At 46.4% G+C, this 19,119-nt stretch overlaps 1 protein-coding gene across 1 annotated transcript in view; it reads right to left on the bottom strand.

Moving 5' to 3' along the window:
* The window catches only part of DDX41 (DEAD-box helicase 41), a 29,104-nt gene extending 12,328 nt beyond the window's left edge, over nucleotides 1-16,776 (bottom strand). Inside the window, exons 1-7 of the mRNA XM_066614268.1 lie at nucleotides 16,726-16,776; nucleotides 16,546-16,641; nucleotides 13,663-13,822; nucleotides 13,501-13,575; nucleotides 3,820-3,880; nucleotides 2,458-2,594; nucleotides 854-926 (exon numbers count right to left, since the gene is read on the bottom strand). Of these exons, the coding sequence (XP_066470365.1) occupies nucleotides 854-926; nucleotides 2,458-2,594; nucleotides 3,820-3,880; nucleotides 13,501-13,575; nucleotides 13,663-13,822; nucleotides 16,546-16,641; nucleotides 16,726-16,749 (626 nt within the window). The 5' untranslated portion in view covers nucleotides 16,750-16,776. The remainder of the gene's footprint in view (nucleotides 1-853; nucleotides 927-2,457; nucleotides 2,595-3,819; nucleotides 3,881-13,500; nucleotides 13,576-13,662; nucleotides 13,823-16,545; nucleotides 16,642-16,725) is intronic.
* Nucleotides 16,777-19,119: the final 2,343 nt, after the last annotated feature.

The raw sequence follows: 19,119 nt of genomic DNA, 5'->3' as shown, positions 1-19,119 counted from the left end.
TGCTGCATGGGTAACAGCCTATCCTCCATACCTACTTTACCCAGGCTTCGCGCACTGGAGAGGACACTCTGTTCCAGAGCCACCATTCAGAGCGCAATACCATAGTCTTCCAAGACTGAAGGATGCCAACACACAATGGGACTTATCCCTGGATAACTGTGGGTAGGATTGCAGCCTAGGATTTTTAAAACTCTTCCTGCCTGATGATGTCACTTCTGGTCAGGTCATCACTTCTGGTGGGTCCTGACAGATTCTCATTCTAAAAAGTGGGTCCCGGTGCTAAATGTGTGAGAACCACTGGTCTATTTCTAACCTTCACAGCAACAAGAAAAGCCTGGAAATGCATGAGCAGTTCAGAAAAAGTACAGGGCCAGGGTGGGGTTTCCGGTCCAAACAAGGGAGTCTTTATTCTGCAAAGGGCACAGACCCTCTGTCAGACCCTAAGAAAGTCCCTGCTTTATCCCAAATTACAAATAATTCCACTAGAATAAAGATACGCAATCAAACTGAACTGTGCAAAATCAATCCAACTAGTCTAAGTTACTATCACAATAGCAACAACATTTCAGAGCTGTGAAAGTCTGTTGCAGGAGAAACAGCTAAGGGCCACCTTAAAGATGTGGCACATGCCTGAGTGGGTCAGAACAGTCTTTATCAGCATTGATCTAATACAGCAGCCCATTACAGTTTATGCCATAAAACCTTCTAGGTGCTACAGGATCCTTTGCTATTTTACCAATGCAGTTAATTAAGAGGGTGGAGTATTTATAGCACAAAACTGAAGGCCCCTTTCACGCACCATCATGCAAGCCAAGAACTATGAAGGGGAGACAGATGATACACTAGCACTCACATGGTGGGAATGCCCTGAATCTGGATGGGAGTAGGTTGCTGGATCCCTTTCTTTTTCAGACCTCTCAGGATTGCTGTGGAACAAGTTGGTATCACAGAATTAGGGATGCAATCACTGAAGTTACAAAGATCAGATACAGACATACAGATTATATGTATCACTCAGACAGGCAAACTGCACAAAAGTGTATGCTACTGAGTGACCTTTGCTTCATTCCTCCATCCCATCCTGTCCTAAAGCATGTTATGCTGCTGCATCAATTGCCCTGGCAATGTTCTATAAATAAACACTTAATTAGAATTATATTTTGCAGAGCAGCAAAGATACTCTACATACAGTGCTTCCTGAACCAGAATGGCAGGAAAGAAAAGTAATGGAAGCAGGAAACAGTCACTTTGTGTTTGTTTTGTTTTCTATGCACGCAATGTCTGGATTTTCCCACCACCCCCTCAATATGTTCCTGAAATAAAAAAATTTGGGCTTGATCAAGTTCTTAGGGATTCAAAAAGCGATCAATAACAGAAAGTAACATGTTGTGCTTCAGTTCCAATGAAGTTGGGTAAGAGAACAAGCACACCATGAACCACGAAAAAAGCAAACACACCCACCCACCAACAACTGGACAACTGGAAATAACTGGAAATAAAATAACTGGAAATTATTTGGAATTTGGAGTTTCAAATTCCAGTTTATATGGAAAAAAAACTGGAAATAAAATGGTGATGGTACTTGAGGCATAGAAGTGAGGAGGTTTTGACGTGGAGGTGGTGGGGAGTCTGCTATGTCAAAGAACTCAGGAAATCACTCCTCCCCACTAAAAGAACAGACACATCATTTTCAGTTCACAATAGCAAATCTTGTGCAGTGATTTAATTCATTCTACAGCTTTTTGGATGTTTTGCAAATAAGTGGGTTAATGATAGAGATAAAATGAGATGTACTAAGATGCAACTATCCTCATAAGAACCTCCAATAAAATATTTGACAACAAAGGATGGCTATTCAAAAACACCATGCCTGGAAATGAATACAAAATTCACATGGATCATGTCAAATATAGCTATATGAACATATTATTATCAACTTCTATCTGTCAAATACATGCAAGCAGTAGCACAGAAGGAAAATTAGGGACTCTGACATGCAAAAATGTAGCAGGGGATAGTGACATAATACATATGTTGTCCATTCATATTTAATGTGCATTTTGAATTTCTCATATGTGCATGCAAGTACAAACTGTAGTGCAAGAATGTACCCTGAGAATATACTAGCTAGGCCAGCCATTCTCAACCACTGTGCCATGGCACACTGGTATGCCATGAGTGGTCCACAGGTCATTTATTAGTAGGGACAATGGGGATGTGAGCCCCCCACTGGCAGCATGGAGTGCCTTGTCAATTGCCAAAAATCTGATGGTGTGCCTTGACAATTTTCGTGCCTTGTCAGTGTGCCATGAGATGAAAAAGGTTGAAAATCGCTGAGCTAGGCAGAAACAGCAGCCAGACAATATGAAGTCTTTGGTCCCAAACTCAAGGCAATCATTTCTTTGCCTCCTCCATATTAAAGGAAATTCCTCAGCGATCACCACCAGAGCCACTTACCTGGTGGGAACTTCATCTCCTTAAAGCTTTTGATGGGTGGTGGAATACCATCCCCTTCCACCAGGATGTGATATTTCTTGCGCACACGGTCATGCCGTGCTTCCGACATAGCCAAGATGTATCGTGGAGCCTTCCAGCTGGTAAGAGAATACAGAGAAATATAAGCAGGGAACAAGGCTACTAGGCTGAGGCCACTCACATTGAAATGGAATGGCAGAAAATAGAATACAGTCATTATTCAAGGTTAGCTAAGCTGGACAGTTCTTCAACAAGGTCTCCCAAAGAGAGATTCTAACAATAAAGCCCCAGCTTCATGACGAAGCCACATTCCTTCTTAGCAACCTCAAACAAAACAACATAATTGCTATGTACATCAGTCTTGAAAGATTTTTTCTTTTGCAGGTGGTGGTGGACACTGCACTGAAGTTGACACCTCAATTACTTGAAGCTGGAGAGTGCACAGAGTTAATCATTTTGATGCAATTGTTATTCCAACGTATAGCGCAGATGTTCAAGCAACATGAAAGACACAGCCTTCTTTTAAGTGAGATTCTTTAAAAGGTTGCTCATTTTCCTTTAGGCACAAATGCAGGTGCTACTCTTCAGAAAATTATTGCCTCCTTTCATAACCCCAATAGCTACTTATTGGTAACACTCGGAGATAAATCTGGATGACGTTTTTAAGGAAGCACAATAAAAGGCTTCCAAATGGTTGATACAAGTAGATCTCAAAGCAGTGCTGATAGGTAAAAAACTATAATGTAAGAGTTTTTCTATGATCAAAATGTAGAATCCAACATAAAATGCATTTACTGCTCAATATTTTGAACATGGCATGGCTTTTCTTGGTTAATATTTTAGAACTGTCTGAAGATACTATTATTGTTTATTCGATTTGTATTCCACCTTTCTTCCCAAAGGGCATCCAAGACGGCTGAAAGATCTGGAATATAACATATAAATCAATGCCATTTAGTTTTAATTTTCCCTCATACTGAAATGTTATAGACAATATTCCCTCCTTGGATTCCCTAACTTGCTGTCTGTCACCTCCTCAGCATTTCCAGATACAAGGCAATGATGTCAAATGAAATCACTGGACTTCTGGGAATGCCTGACTGCAAGCTGTGTGGAGGTCGGGTTCAGGGGGCTTTGAGTTGCATGGCCGTGCAGCTTAAAGGAAACAGTTACAGTTCACCTGCTGCCAGGTATATATCAAAAGAGATGTCTGTTTTCCTACTAAGCCAATATTGACAGACTGCAAGCAGACTCATTTGACAAAGCAACTTGGAACACAACTTCTTGATAAATCATGTATGCTAAAGCTCCATTTAATTTGTACAAACAATATGCAATATCTACCTGGTTTTAATGGGATCATCATAGGTGATGCCTTTCGCCATTTCCTTCACAGACATCAGAGCTACACAAAAGAAAAACCAACAGTGTGATTCAAAAAAAACCCCAATTTCCCTCTGCATTTTGCCTATTTTTCTCCATTTTCTCCCCAGGAAGCTTCTGCAACCTGTCGGCATCCAACAAGTCATTTGCCAGCTCTACGCCCCATCTTTTTTCCAATCCAGCACAATTATAGAAGGAACACATGGCATTCCAGATAAATATTACATGTATTCACTGTCATCATGGATGTGGTTTCCTTTGAGATAAAGGATTCTGGACAATCTTCTGCTGAAATTGACATGTACTCACTGATTAGGTAGTCATGCCCACTTATCTAGATCAGCAATTTTCAACCTTTTTCATCTCACCGCACACTGACAAGGCACTAAAATTGTCAAGGCACACCATCAGGTTTTTGATAATTGCCAAGGCACACCATGTTGCCAGTGGGGGCCTCACATCCCTATTGGCTCTACTAATAAATGACCTTCCCTCAAATTCCTGTGGCACACCTGTGGACCACTTGCAGCACACCAGTGTACCATGGTGCAGTGGTTGAAAATGGCTGGTCTAGATAAAGGGGTGGGATGGAGTGGCCAGATGGTTTCCCCTCATCTAGTTGCGAGACCCTGTGATATAATCAAACGGAGGTGATATAGGTTCTTGCACGCAGATAGAAGTGCATTTTGCCTGGTCTGCCACTGCAACACTGACACAGGTTTGCAAAAGGCACACATACTCATTCCTAGCAGAAGGCCAACAACCCTAGAATAACGTTAGTAACTAGTTATAGGGACTGTACATAAGAACATAAGAACATAAGAACAGCCCCACTGGATCAGGCCATAGGCCCATCTAGTCCAGCTTCCTGTATCTCACAGCGGCCTACCAAACGCCCCAGGGAGCACACCTGATAAAAAAAGACCTCATTCTGGAGCCCTCCCTTGCATCTGGCATTCTGACATAGCCCATTTCTAAAATCAGGAAGTTGCGCATACACATCATGGCTTGTAACCCGAAATGGATTTTTCCTCCAGAAACTTGTCCAATCCCCTTTTAAAGGCGTCCAGGCGAGACACCATCAGCACATTCTGTGGCAAGGAGTTCCACAGACCAACCACACGCTGAGTAAAGAAATATTTTCTTTTGTCTGTCCTAACTCTCCCAAAACTCAATTTTAGTGGATGTCCCCTGGTTCTGGTGTTATGTGAGAGTGTAAAGAGCATCTCTCTATCCACTCTGTCCATTCCCTGCATAATTTTGTATGTCTCAGTCATGTCCCCCCTGAGGCACCTCTTTTCTAGGCTGAAGAGGCCCAAACGCCGTAGCCTTTCCTCATAAGGAAGATACCCCAGCCCCATAATCATCTTAGTTGCTCTCTTTTGCACCTTTTCTATTTCCACTATGTCTTTTTTGAGATGCGGCGACCAGAACTGGACATAATACTCCAGGTGTGGCCTTACCATTGATTTGTACAACAGCATTATAATATTAGCCGTTTTATTCTCAATACCTTTTCTAATGTTCCCAAGCATAGAACTGGCCTTCTTTATTGCCGCTGCACATTGAGTCGACACTTTCATCGACTTGTCCACCACCACCCCAAGATCTCTCTCCTGATCTGTCACAGACAGCTCAGAACCCATCAGCCTATATCTAAAGTTTTGATTTTTTGCCCCAATGTGCATTACCTTACACTTACTGACACTGAAGCGCATCTGCCATTTTGCTGCCCATTCTGCCAGTCTGGAAAGATCCTTCTGAAGCTCCTCACAATCACTTCTGGTCTTCACCACTCGGAAAAGTTTGGTGTCATCTGCAAACTTTGCCACCTCACTGCTCAACCCTGTCTCCAGGTCATTTATGAAGAGGTTGAAAAGCACCGGTCCCAGGACAGATCCTTGGGGCACACCGCTTTTCACCTCTCTTCATTGTGAAAATTGCTCATTGACACCCACTCTCTGTTTCCTGGCCTTCAACCAGTTCTCAATCCATGAGAGGACCTGTCCTCTAATTCCCCGGCTGTGGAGTTTTTTCAGAATGAACTGCCGACGGGAAAATGTTTTTTAACATTTTAACGGGTTTTTTTAACATTCCACGGGAGAAAAGGCTCTGTCTCTTTTGTCATGAGACTCCTGATTTTTTGTTTCATATACTCTTTCTTTGCCCAGCACACTTTGATATTCGGAATCATTACCTTGATTCTTGGATCCCTTCTGACCTTATCCCCTCTGATATTATTCTCTCCAAGTTTATGAGTGATGTTTGTGATTCCCTAACTGCAGCTGTTGCTGGTTATTTATCCGAGATCCTTAAAGTAACGCTGTTAGAATTTAAATAATTCTAGTATCTTGTTTAAATTGTTGAGTGTTATGCAAATTGTCATGTCAATTGTAAAGTACAATTGTTAATCGTTTGATATGCCAATAAAGGTTTCAGAAAGAGAAAGAAAGAGAGAGAGTTTTTTCAGTAGCCTTTGGTGAGGGACCGTGTCGAACGCCTTCTGAAAGTCCAGATATATAATGTCTATGGGTTCTCCTGCATTCACACGCCTGGTGACCTTTTCAAAGAATTCTATAAGGTTCATGAGGCGAGACTTACCCTTACAGAAGCCATGCTGATTCTCCCTCAGCAAGGCCTGTTCATCTATGTGTCTTGAGATCCTATCTTTGATGAGGCATTCCACCATCTTACCTGGTATAGATGTTAGGCTGACTGGCCTATAGTTTCCTGGGTCCCCCCTCTTTCCCTTTTTAAAGATAGGCGTGACATTTGCTATCCTCCAATCTTCTGGCACCGTGGCCATTTTGAGGGACAAGCTGCATATTTTAGTCAAGAGATCAGCAACTTCATTCTTCAATTCCTTAATAAGTCTTGGGTGGATGCCATCAGGGCCGGGTGACTTATTGATCTTTAATTTATCAATGAGGTCTGAAACATCTCTTTTAATCTCTATCTGACTTAATTTCTCCATCAAGAGGGGCTGTTCGGGCAGCGGTATCTGCCGGGTATTCTGCCCGAGGTCTTTTGCCAGACAGATGCAAAGAACTCATTTAATTTCTCTGCCATCTCTAAGTCTCCTCTTATCTCCCCTTTCCCTCCCTCACCATCCAGAGGGCCAACCGCTTCTCTGGCAGGTTTCCTGCTTCTAACATATTTGAAGAAGCTTTTATTATTCCCTTTAATGTTGCTGGCCAAGCGTTCCTCATAGTCTCGCTTGGCCTCCCGTATCACCTTTTTACATTTCTTTTGCCACAGTTTATGTTCCTTTTTATTCTCCTCATTAGGGCAAGACTTCCATTTACAGAAGGAAGCTTCCTTGCTTTTTACAGCCCCTCTAACTTGGCTTGTTAGCCATGCAGGCACCCTCCTGGATTTAGTGGAACCCTTCTTTCTTCATGGTATACACCTCTGCTGGGCCTCTATTACTGTTGCTTTAAGAAGCCTCCATGCACTCTGGAGAGATTGGACTCTTTTTACCCTCCCTTTCAAGCTCTTTCTAACCAGCCTCCTCATTTGAGGGTAGTCCGCCCGTCGGAAGTCAAGGGTTTTTGTGAGAGATTTGCCCAGTATTCTTCCTCCGACGTGCACGTCGAAACGGATCACAGCATTGTCACTGTTCCCCAACTGCTCCGTCACACTGACATCTCTAACCAGGTCCTGAGTACCGCACAATATTAAATCCAGAGTCACCTGTCCTCTGGTGGGCTCCATGACTAGCTGCTCTAAGGCACAGTCATTTAGCAAGTCAAGGAATCCGGTCTCCTTTTTGTGACCAGAACACAAATTGACCCAGTCAATATGAGGATAATTGAAGTCCCCCATGATTACAACCCTGTTCTTCCTTGTCACCTCCCTGATCTGTTTCCTCATTTCAAGGTCTCCTTCCTATTTCTGGTCTGGAGGACAATAGTACACCCCCACTATTACATCGCCCCACAGTCCTGGTAATTTAACCCACAGAGATTCTACGGTGGAGTCGGACCCACCTTCAATCTCTACTTTGCTGGATTCTATCCCTTCCTTAACATAAACGGCCACCCCACCTCCAACACACCCCTGCCTGTCCCTCCTGTAGAGTTTATAGCCCGGGATTGCGGTATCCCACTGATTCTCCGCATTCCACCAGGTTTCCGTTATGCCCACTATGTCAATGTTTTCCTTTGTCACCAGACATTCCAGTTCTCCCATCTTTGCTCGGAGACTTTGGGCATTCGCATAAAAGCGTTTGTACATGGAATGTCCCAGGACGGGCTGCTTATTTGCTCCTTTGTCCCCGCATCTTCTCATTGTGCCAAACTGTCTATCACATCCCATCACGCTACCATTCCCAATTTCTTCTCCTACTCTGCCTTTGTCTTGTTGTTCTCTAACCTCCCCATCCTCATCCCATAGGGTATTCCTCGTCCCATAGCTGTATTTCTAGCTAGACACGTTTAGGGAATTAATTTTGTTTTATTTCCTTTTTCCGCTTCAAGAGAGTTTGCCAAATTTTCCATGTATAGCAACACCGGGGAAGGAATGTTCTGTACTTTTCTCTTAAGTAGCTCCACAGCTCTCCCTGCTGGGCATTACTAGTTACTGCTTTCAATATTGTCAAGATACCTCTTTGTAGCCATCCAGCCCTGACATTTTTCATCAGCCTGTTTATTGTGATTCTGTCCATCGCTTCCTTGTTTTCTTTTTCTCTTCAGTTTTAATGAACTGGCTATGTTTTGTCCCCTTGCCTGCCTAGTACATATTCATATGTAATTGAGTGGGCTGTTTCCTCTCTATAACTGCCCAGGTTCACAACTGTAATTTGATTTTAAATAAGACCTGCTAGATGGCTCACCTGGGAAGGGAGGTTTAGTTAGTGTCCCAGAAACCTATGAAGCAAAGAGCAGGAAGGGGTGTGCTTGGCATTAAGCACTAGACACTATTCCCTATGGTCAGTCTCCATCTTCTCTAATCAGTGAGCCTTTTTCAAGGCCAAGAACATTTCTCTTCAACCGTGATCACAGCAAAGGAGAGATCACAGCAAGGGATGTATGAGGAATTGCTGTACTTCACATAATAAATTGGCCAGATTTGTGATAACAAGATGACCAAGAAGGCACCAAAGCCCATTACAGAAAACACCTCAGGCACCCAAGCATAAGTCAACCTCACAGATAAGTCGGGGACAGGTTTGATCCCTAATCATAGAATTTTCTATGACCCTCGGATAAGTCGGGGGTTAAACTTAAGTCCCCGGGTATATGGGACTCGTCAGCCTAGGAAGGCAGCTCATCTAAGAGAAGGAAACTCTGACCTCAAACCTCCACTGCCTTGTGGCTACATCCAGTTCTGGAAAAGGCTTCAGGAGTCAACCTCGAGGCAAAATCAGGAGCCGGAGTCCCTTAGGCAGTTCATGGCTGAACACAGTCATGTTCTGGCAACTCCTGCGACGCCGCTGGAACCAACCGTATTGGCTTCTGCCTTTCCATTGGACCATTCCAGCGACGTGGAGAGGGGGGATTTGCTGCATGGGTAACAGCCTATCCTCCATACCTTCTTTACCCAGGCTTCGCGCACTGGAGAGGACACTCCAACTTCGCCATACGGCGTCGGCACAACACGGGAAGCAGTAGTTTACCGGTTATAAGTCTTTGCTCGATTGGCGTAGAGCATGACGCCAGGGGCTGCTTCCGACGGTGGGAGAGATCATTGCATCTCATTGGGCAGCTACCGCCCGCCTTAAGCTGGGCAGTCCCCAGCCAGTAAGGTGTTGCCTCGCCACGGTTCGTTAACCTCATGGGGTGCGTGGGGTTTAGGGTGAAAACCGACAAGCGGATCGACAACTCTGCACCATGCAACAGAAAACAGAAAACTACTGTCCTAAAGCTGGGCACCTGGAACGTTAGGACAATGACACCTGGCTTCTCTGATGACCTGCAAGAAATAGACGACGCACGCAAAACAGCTGTCATCGACATGGAGCTGAGCAGACTGCAGATGGACATCGTCGCCCTTCAAGAGACTAGGCTGCCAGATTCCGGATCTGTCAAGGAGAGAAATTTGTCATTTTTCTGGCAGGGAAAACCACCAAACGAAACCAGGGAACATGGCGTTGGCTTTGCGGTCAGAAATACCCTGCTGAAATCCATCATCCCACCTACTGTGGGAAGTGAAAGAATTTTGTCCCTGCAGCTCCAGTCATCAGCAGGACCTATCACTCTCATCAGTGCTTATGCACCGACTCTGTCGTCTCCAGCAGAAGCCAAAGACAAATTCTATGATGACCTGGCCACCACTGTCAAGAAAATCCCTGTAAAAGAGCCATTGTTCATCCTCGGCGATTTCAATGCTAGAGTTGGTGCTGATAACAGTTCATGGCCCACTTGCTTAGGTCAGTTTGGCACTGGGAGGATGAACGAAAATGGCCAACGCCTGCTAGAGTTTTGCTGTCATCACGGTCTCTGTGTCAGCAACACGTTCTTCAACACAAAGCCCCAACATAGAGTCTCTTGGAGACATCCAAGATCAAAGCACTGGCACCAGCTCGACCTGATCCTCACCAGACGCTCCAGCCTTCCCAGCATCAAGATCACACGCAGTTATCATGGTGCTGCCTGCGACACTGACCACTCCCTGGTGTGCAGCAGAGTGAAACTGCAAACAAAGCGACTGTATCACACGAAAAAGGAAGGAAGACCTCGCATTGATACCAGCAAGACCCGGGATCAGAGAAAAGTGGAGGAATTTGCACAAGCGCTTGAGGAATCTCTTCCAGGCCCGGCCGACGCAAACGCATCCAACAGATGGGAACATTTCAAGAATACCGTTTACAACACCGCCTTGTCCATATTCGGCAAGAAGACCAACAAGGCGGCAGACTGGTTTGAAGCCCACTCTGAGGAGTTGACACCAGTCATTGAGGAAAAGAGGAGAGCTCAAGCAGCATACAAGGCCTGTCCCAGTGAGCGCAACCTGCAGGTCCTCCGAACTGCTCGCAGAAAAGTCCAACAGACTGCCAGGAGATGTGCTAACGACTACTGGCTCCATCTCTGTTCCGAGATACAGATAGCAGCTGACACGGGCAACATCAAGGGGATGTATGATGGTATCAAACAGGCCCTAGGTCCAACACAGAAGAAAATTGCCCCTCTGAAGTCTGCCACAGGCGAGGTGATCCAGGATCGGGCGCAGCAGACGGAACGCTGGGTGCAGCACTACTCTGAGCTATATTCCAGAGAAAATGTAGTCACCGAAGAAGTGCTGAACAACATTGAGTGCCTGCCTGTGCTGGAAGAGCTTGACAGTGAACCAACCCTAGAAGAACTTCACGTTGCCCTGGACTCCCTTGCCTTTGGCAAGGCACCTGGAAAAGACAGCATCCCTGCTGAAGTCCTAAAATGCTGCAAAGAGATCATCGTCACTGAGCTGCATGAAATCCTCTGTCTCTGCTGGAGAGAAGGTGGAGTACCTCAAGACATGAGGGATGCAAACATCATCACGCTGTACAAGAACAAAGGTGATAGGGGTGACTGCAACAACTACCGCGGCATCTCTCTCCTTAGCGTTGTAGGAAAGCTGTTTGCCCGAGTTGTACTAAAGAGGCTCCAGGTACTTGCAGAGAGCGTCTATCCAGAATCGCAGTGTGGATTCCGAGCCAACAGGTCCACCACTGATATGGTATTCTCCCTTAGACAACTGCAGGAGAAATGCAGGGAACAACGACAGCCACTCTTTATAGCCTTCATAGATCTCACAAAGGCTTTCGACCTGGTCAGCAGAGACGGCCTCTTCAAGATTCTCCCCAAGATTGGATGTCCACCCAGGCTCCTCAGCATCATCAGATCTTTCCACAAGGACATGAAGGGCACTGTTGTCTTCGATGGCTCCACATCAGACCCTTTTGACATCCGAAGCGGAGTGAAGCAGGGCTGTGTTCTTGCACCAACCTTGTTTGGGATTTTCTTCGCTGTCCTGCTGAAGCAGGCCTTTGGAACTGCAACAGAAGGCATCTATCTCCGGACCAGATCAGACGGAAAGCTCTTCAACCTCTCCAGACTGAGAGCAAAATCCAAAGTCCAGCTGAAATGTCTGCGTGACTTCCTCTTTGCCGACGATGCAGCTGTCACTACCCACTCTGCCAAAGATCTCCAGCAGCTCATGGATCGTTTTAGCAAGGCCTGCCAAGATTTTGGACTGACAATCAGCCTGAAGAAAACACAGGTCATGGTTCAGGATGTGGACTCACCTCCCTGCATTACAATCTCTGAGCATGAACTGGAGGTTGTCCATGACTTTGTGTACCTTGGCTCAACGATCTCCGACACTCATTCTCTCGATACTGAGCTAAACAAGCGCATCGGTAAAGCAGCTACCACGTTTTCCAGACTCACAAAGAGAGTCTGGTCCAACAAGAAGCTGACGGAACATACCAAGATCCAGGTCTACAGAGCTTGCGTCCTGAGTACACTTCTGTACTGCAGCGAGTCATGGACTCTTCGCTCACAACAGGAGAGGAAACTGAGCGCTTTCCACATGCGCTGCCTCCGACGCATCCTCGGCATCACCTGGCAGGACAAAGTTCCAAACAACACAGTCCTGGAACGTGCTGGAATCCCTAGCATGTATTCACTGCTGAAACAGAGACGCCTGCGTTGGCTTGGTCATGTCGTGAGAATGGATGATGGCCGGATCCCAAAGGATCTCCTCTATGGAGAACTCGTGCAAGGAAAGCGCCCTACAGGTAGACCACAGCTGCGATACAAGGACATCTGCAAGAGGGATCTGAAGGCCTTAGGGATGGACCTCAACAAGTGGGAAACCCTGGCCTCTGAGCGGCCCGCTTGGAGGCAGGCTGTGCAGCATGGCCTTTCCCAGTTTGAAGAGACACTTTGCCAACAGTCTGAGGCTAAGAGGCAAAGAAGGAAGGCCCATAGCCAGGGAGACAGACCAGGGACAGACTGCACTTGCTCCTGGTGTGGAAGGGATTGTCACTCCCGGATTGGCCTTTTCAGCCACACTAGACGCTGTGCCAGAACCACCTTTCAGAGCGCGATACCATAGTCTTTTGAGACTGAAGGTTGCCAATACCAAACTTAGGGGGGGTGTCTGACTCAGTGGCATGCGAAGGTCATTTGGCACCCAGGGCCCATACATTTTTGGCATGTCCCATACAATGAAATAAAAATTAATATATTCTACAATTAATTCAAATATATTAAGAAGCACTAATACACTATCAATCTCTTGCTATGAAATTCAGCATGCTCTGACCTCACAATTTAGTCCAATTGCTCCTGCCCAGCCCAGCAAGCTCCTGCAGCTGGGCAACAGCCTGAAGGAGCACGTGGAGCTCGCCCCACAGGCAGCTGCAAATGCTCAGCAGCAGCCCCAGCCTGCACAATCACTTTCTTTCTCATCCCAGCTCGCTCCCTCCCTCTCTCCCACAATAGTGATTGGCTGGCTGGCTCACTCGCCTGCCCCCCACCCTGCCCCGGAGATAAGGCAGGGCAATGATTCAGACTGTATTTCAGGGAAGAAATTTTTCACCTTATAGGCGAGTATCTACGGTAATTAATTGCTTTTAGCTGCAGCTTTTTTGCCCCCCCCTTTCTGTCCAATACCCACAGACCTGAAAAGTCACTGGAAGATTTCCTTGGTACTCACCTCGTCCCTCTGCCACACTCTCCAGGATCTTCTCTTCTTCCTTCAGCTGCTTCTCTTTAGCCGACTCCTTACGTGCTGCAGAGATCACAGAGCAGTCAGTCACACTCCTCAATCTCAGATCCCTCTCCTCACTCACAGAGCAACCTGCTTTGTCAATCATACCTTCCGCCTTCTCCTTGAGGTGTTGGTGCTGGTCCAGGAGGCTGACATTGGACTGTGGACCCAAGGGAATGTCATCTTCATCACCATGATAGTCGCTGCCACTGTCCCGTTGCTCATCCTCCAACACCCCCTTACGGCGCATCTGCAGCAACTTTTGCAGCTGAATGTATGAGAGGAACATAAGAGGCAGTGCAAGAAATGTACACAACCCACTGGAACCAAAGCCCTAATTGCCATCCCTCTGTAAATGTAGGCATCTCTCCTGCTGCTGAAGTCTCTGCAAGACTAGGATACTCAGCAACGTCTTTCCTGAATCATCCTCCACTCCATGCATCTAGGCCAGTGTTTCTCAAACTCTGGGTTGGGACCCAGTTGGTGGGTTGAGACCCAATTTCCTGTGGGTCCCACAGGGCCTCCAATGAAAACACAGGTGATAGAAAGATCAGATAATTAACTGCCTCAAGTCCTAAGGCTATTCAAAAATCAGATAGCTGCTAACTGTCCTCATACAGCCAAGCTCCTGCAGATGGCAAGCTTGCGTAAATACAGAGAGAAATGTTTGAGCATCTTCTCTGGTGTGTTTTTTTTCCAAGTCCATCAATGACAGGTAGTAGGGGCAGGTAAAGGCTGGCTTCAAGCTCCTTAAGCCTTCAGTTATTCATTAGGATAGCCTCATGACAAGAAATGGATCAAGTTTTTTGCAAATAAGATTTCTTTCTAGATTACCTTTTTTAAAGTCTCAGAAAGCCAGTTGGGTCCTGATAGAGTGTCTTTTTTAAAAGTGGTGCTGAAAAGTTTGAGAACCACTGATCTAGCCACTTATGTCTCTTCTACTCCACTTAACTCATACTAATTGAAGGATGCAGTCCGATACTTCTGAAAAGTCAGTCTGAGCAGCATATGCAAGTGGTGTCAAACATATGGCCCATGAGTCATTTATGGGGCCCATGAGCCATTTATGGCTCGTGGAAGCTCTTTATCCAGCCCACATCATAACTGGACTCTCCCAGTGCCACCCTTTCAGCAGCTCTGCTGAGGCTCTGGGAGGAAGAGATGAAAATAGGCTTCAGAAGGCAAAAAAACACTATGGAGGAAAGAACATACCAAGAAGGGTAAGCGAGGGAGAGGCTGCCAAGGCTGTGAGAGACCCCATTATGCGGGCTGCCCTTTCAGCAGCACTGCTTCTGCTGAGGAGTCACTTTGCAGACCAGCTCTCAGCTACGAATTTCCCCCTCAGTAGAAATGGCAGCCCACATGATAATTGGGTTCCCTCAGCATGATAATTGGGCTCTCTCATATCTTGAAAATATGATTTACACATTTTCTCTTTTGTCATTTGCAGCTAATTTGTTCCTAGGTGAGAAAAAAGTGCTTATTTCTGGCCATTATCTGCTTAATGATATCACTTTCTGCTTAATGACAGCAGTTCTGGCCCTCAACAGGTGCCATGAATGCTGTTCAGCCCACTGTATGAAATAAGTCTGACATTCCTAGCATATGCCTTTGGATGTTGGCACAACAGCTACACAGATATAACACCATGCTGAACTACCTCCAACATGGGCAAAATTACAGATGACACAAACCCCCAAGCTGGGTGGAGAGGTGTGTAACCGAAAAACCCCTACCCAAAAAAACCCCAAGCAGAGAACCATATTACATTAGTCCAAAGCTGGAGGCAGGCCCTGTGACTCAAACCTGAAAAGGGGCCGCTGACCATCAGCTTAGGACAGCATGTTTGTTATACAAAGATAAGCAATATTGACCCCAAGGAAGTCCAAGGGATGAACAAAATTATGACACTATCTACAGAGCTTGCAGAACAAGCTTTGCATAACCGCCCCCATAGAACAAGTTGCTCTAACCTTGCACATAAAGAATTGAAACATTTTGTCCATAGAATGTACTTTAGAAAACACCAAGTTCATTACATAAGCATGATGCAAGTTCCTATACATAATTTACTAAATTCCCCTCTCCCCTCCCCCATTGAAACTATGCTATAAAGATGTAGCCAATTCTGGTTTTAGTTGTCCATCATGCCTTTGTGATGGGCCCATTTGCAAACTAGTAAAAGCTTTTTCCGAAGCCCCTCCTGTCCTGTTTGTTTGCCTCTCGGCTATCCAATGTCTACTTCGCCCATTCGGGAACAGGTGGGAGGGACCCGGGTGGGATGTAGGTGGGATGATGAGGAGTCAGCATATGCCATATCCTAAACTCCCTTCAGATGACAGAGACATCCCAAATATCAGCAAAACACTAAGCCAACATCAGAACTCATGTAGGAATTTTAAATGCCATAGAAAACAAAGGGCAAGGGGAAAACACCAGGAAATCTCAACTCCTGCCACCCCCTCTGCCCCTCCCACATTTTTATTATGGGGTATAAGATACATTTTACACTTTGGAGCCAATCACAGAACACCAGTGCTATAGCCCCTGCGGGAGGTTCAGATGACAGACCAGAATGCAAATGACAGGGTGTGTGTCGTGGAGCTACACCTCTCTGGTCTCATGATATCCACACTTAGAGTACGCACCCAGAACTGTAGGGATGGGAACTATGGGGAAAGGGCACTTTATACAAAGCCTGCTGTTCCTCCAAACATGTGCGGAAAGGTACTTTGTTAGCACTCATTTCCTCAGAATTCCTATCAGAGCTACTCCAGCCCAGGAGGAATCCACACACTCGTTGTACTCTCCCCCCTGACAGGTCTGCCTGCAGTTCACCGGGTGGGTGGGTGGCCAGCACACATGCTCAGAGGGATCAGGTTATGGAGGGGGGGAGGAAGAGTACTCCCCCAGGCCAGAGGACTCCCCCCACCCACCAGGCCTCTCCCCCAGGCCTGAGGCCTCCCGCCTCCCCCCACCGACCAGGCCTACCATCTGCTGCCTCCGCTGCTTGAGGGGCACGAAGGGCGTGTAGTCTTCATCGTCCTCGGAGAGGCCCGACGCCTCCGACTCCGCGTCGCGCTGCCTCTGTAAGAAAACCACGGGCTGCGTGAGCTACCGGGGACGGGAAGGAAGCGCAGGAGAGCCGGCACCTGTCAGGCTCGGCCTTACCTTCTTGCCGCTTCCGCTCTCCATCTTCTCAACGCGGCACCTCTTCCACGTGATCGCGCGCGCGTAGCCAATGGGAGGGAGCGGAAGGGTCAAGGGGCAGGGAGCGTGCCGCGAAAGGCCGTTGTCGCTTAGCAACCGCAGCCCCGCCCACACGCCGCGCAACGGTCGGCTACCAACCGAAGGAGGCGCGAAGTACGGGAAGGGCTGAGGGACACGTTTCGAGGAAGCGGACGTGGGCGGGCTGCGCGCTTGAGAGGGGCCTGGTGGGATCTTGGACCCTCCCGCCCGGCCTAGTGAAGGGAAGCTGCTGGCCTCTTCTGTCGCGCGGAGAGTGGGCGAGGAAGGAAGGGACTCTCTCCCGCCTGCTGCTTCCGTTGCTCTTCAACCTGGGCGAGGAGCGAAGCGCGCGGCTTTCCTGGAACTCCTCAGCAGGCGCGCTGAGGAGCACAGGGAGGCTTCGCGGGAGACGGGCGAGCTCACAGTGCGGAGTTGCCGCGCCTTCAGTTCGCCTCAGGAACGTCTGAAGCTCGTAGCCGCAGAGCCACCACTTGCTCCTCTGCCCGTGCAGTGCCCTTCTCTCCCCTCTCAGCCCAGGCCTTACTCAGAAGTAAGGCCCATTATAGTCAGTGGGGCTTACTCCCAGGTAAGTGTGCATAGGATTGCAGCCTGAGGGCCCAGGCCTGTGCCTACCTACTCAGAAGTAAGCCCCATTATAGTAAATGGGGCTTACTCCCAGGTAAGTGTGCATAGAATTGCAGTCTGTGTCTTCTTAGCCAGCACTTCTGGTGTTATAGCTATTGTTTTTAAGCTATTTCTGCCCAGCATTGCATATATGCCATAGGGACCAGATGTGCGCACCTGTGGGCTGGGCAGAAATGGGTTAAACAAACTGCACACTTGTGGCTCATGCCACTGTTGTTCTGTTCTCACCCATTTGATGACCCTTAATCATTGATTGACACTATAAACTCTCTGGTGGTATTTTTCTAGTATAACTGTCATCACTTGAGTCTTGCACACACAATGAAAGCCTCATCCCATGCATGTCTACTCAGAAACAAGTCCCATTGAGTTAAGTGGGGTTTACTCCCAGGAAAGTGTGCATAGGATTGCACTCTGAATAGTGTTACAATAGTGCAAAATGGAAGGCAGAAGTTTCTATAATACGATACTGTTTTCCCAACACTTTTTTTTTCCAAAAGGAAAGGAGGTTGAACTAAGAAATGCGAAGTGTGTTGTATAAGTACTTTAGGATTGAGCAAACTACTACTGAAGCTCTAAATGCAGCAGGAAATGGCTCAGCTTTCTGTTGCTAGTATTCAGTCCCTGATTGCACAGAGGAGGAAAGCAGATTCTTGTGCAACTTCTAGTCCTATAAACACAAAATGTATGTGACTCCTGATCTTTTCCTATTGTCTCTGACAGAGTGTATCTGGTATTGCTTTTACCAGCTTTCTGCTGAACATACACAATGTTATTTAGGAAAAACAGGTAAAATGTGACATGTGAATAGTCATATTCTTGTATGGATGACTGTACATGTCCTGACCTTAAAAAGTAAAGCTGGGGACTGAACCACTCAAAAATGTTGAGATAAGGATAGTGTTTGACTGGATATATGTGCAACGTAATTTGCAAATAACTATATATGCATACAGTGTGCGCATGCAGATCCAGGCACGTATACAACAATGTAGGAGTAGCCTTCTGTTGAATCCAGTGTATCTTGCTCAGATTGATAATTAGACAAAAAATATATGGCACAAGATGCTTGCAAGATTTTGTAGGTGATATAAAAGCATATACACCAGAATGTCAACAAAAATCAGAATTGGCTTGGGTAAAATCTATGTTCAATAGAACTTGAATAATTGTGGAAAAATAGAAATGTAGATAACACACAGTAAAACTGATTTAGCCACTTGCTTCTGCCTTACACTCATGAGCAACAGTTTTTATAGTGAAGTCCCTGTCCTCCCAGATGAGACCTATTAATTACACAGGCCAACACACATTTTGCTTCCTTAAGCGTTACACCAATTCCTCGGTATATTTGGGGTGCCGATTCCAAAAATTGCATCTATTTTGCCCTATCACGTCTAGTTTTGGAGACGTGGCATAGCCTCTAGTGAATGGTTCAAGCAGTTTCCTCATGAGGAAGCCTACAGCATGGCTTCCACATGACGAAGCTGCTTGAACCATTCACTGAGGCTATATATCTCCAAAACTAGACGTGATAGGGCAAAACGGATGCCATTTTTGGAATCAGCACCTCAAATTCATATCAAACCACCATAAAGTTTGGGAAAAACTTTTCTGACCCTCAATTTTGTAGGCCTGTATTACCAAGCTACTACAACATCACATCTCAGTAGCATATTTTTTCCTTTGTGA

This window comes from Tiliqua scincoides, chromosome 2, assembly GCF_035046505.1.
Source record: "Tiliqua scincoides isolate rTilSci1 chromosome 2, rTilSci1.hap2, whole genome shotgun sequence".
NCBI classification, from domain to species: Eukaryota; Metazoa; Chordata; class Lepidosauria; order Squamata; family Scincidae; genus Tiliqua; species Tiliqua scincoides.
This window is presented reverse-complemented; position numbering and strand designations above follow the sequence as displayed.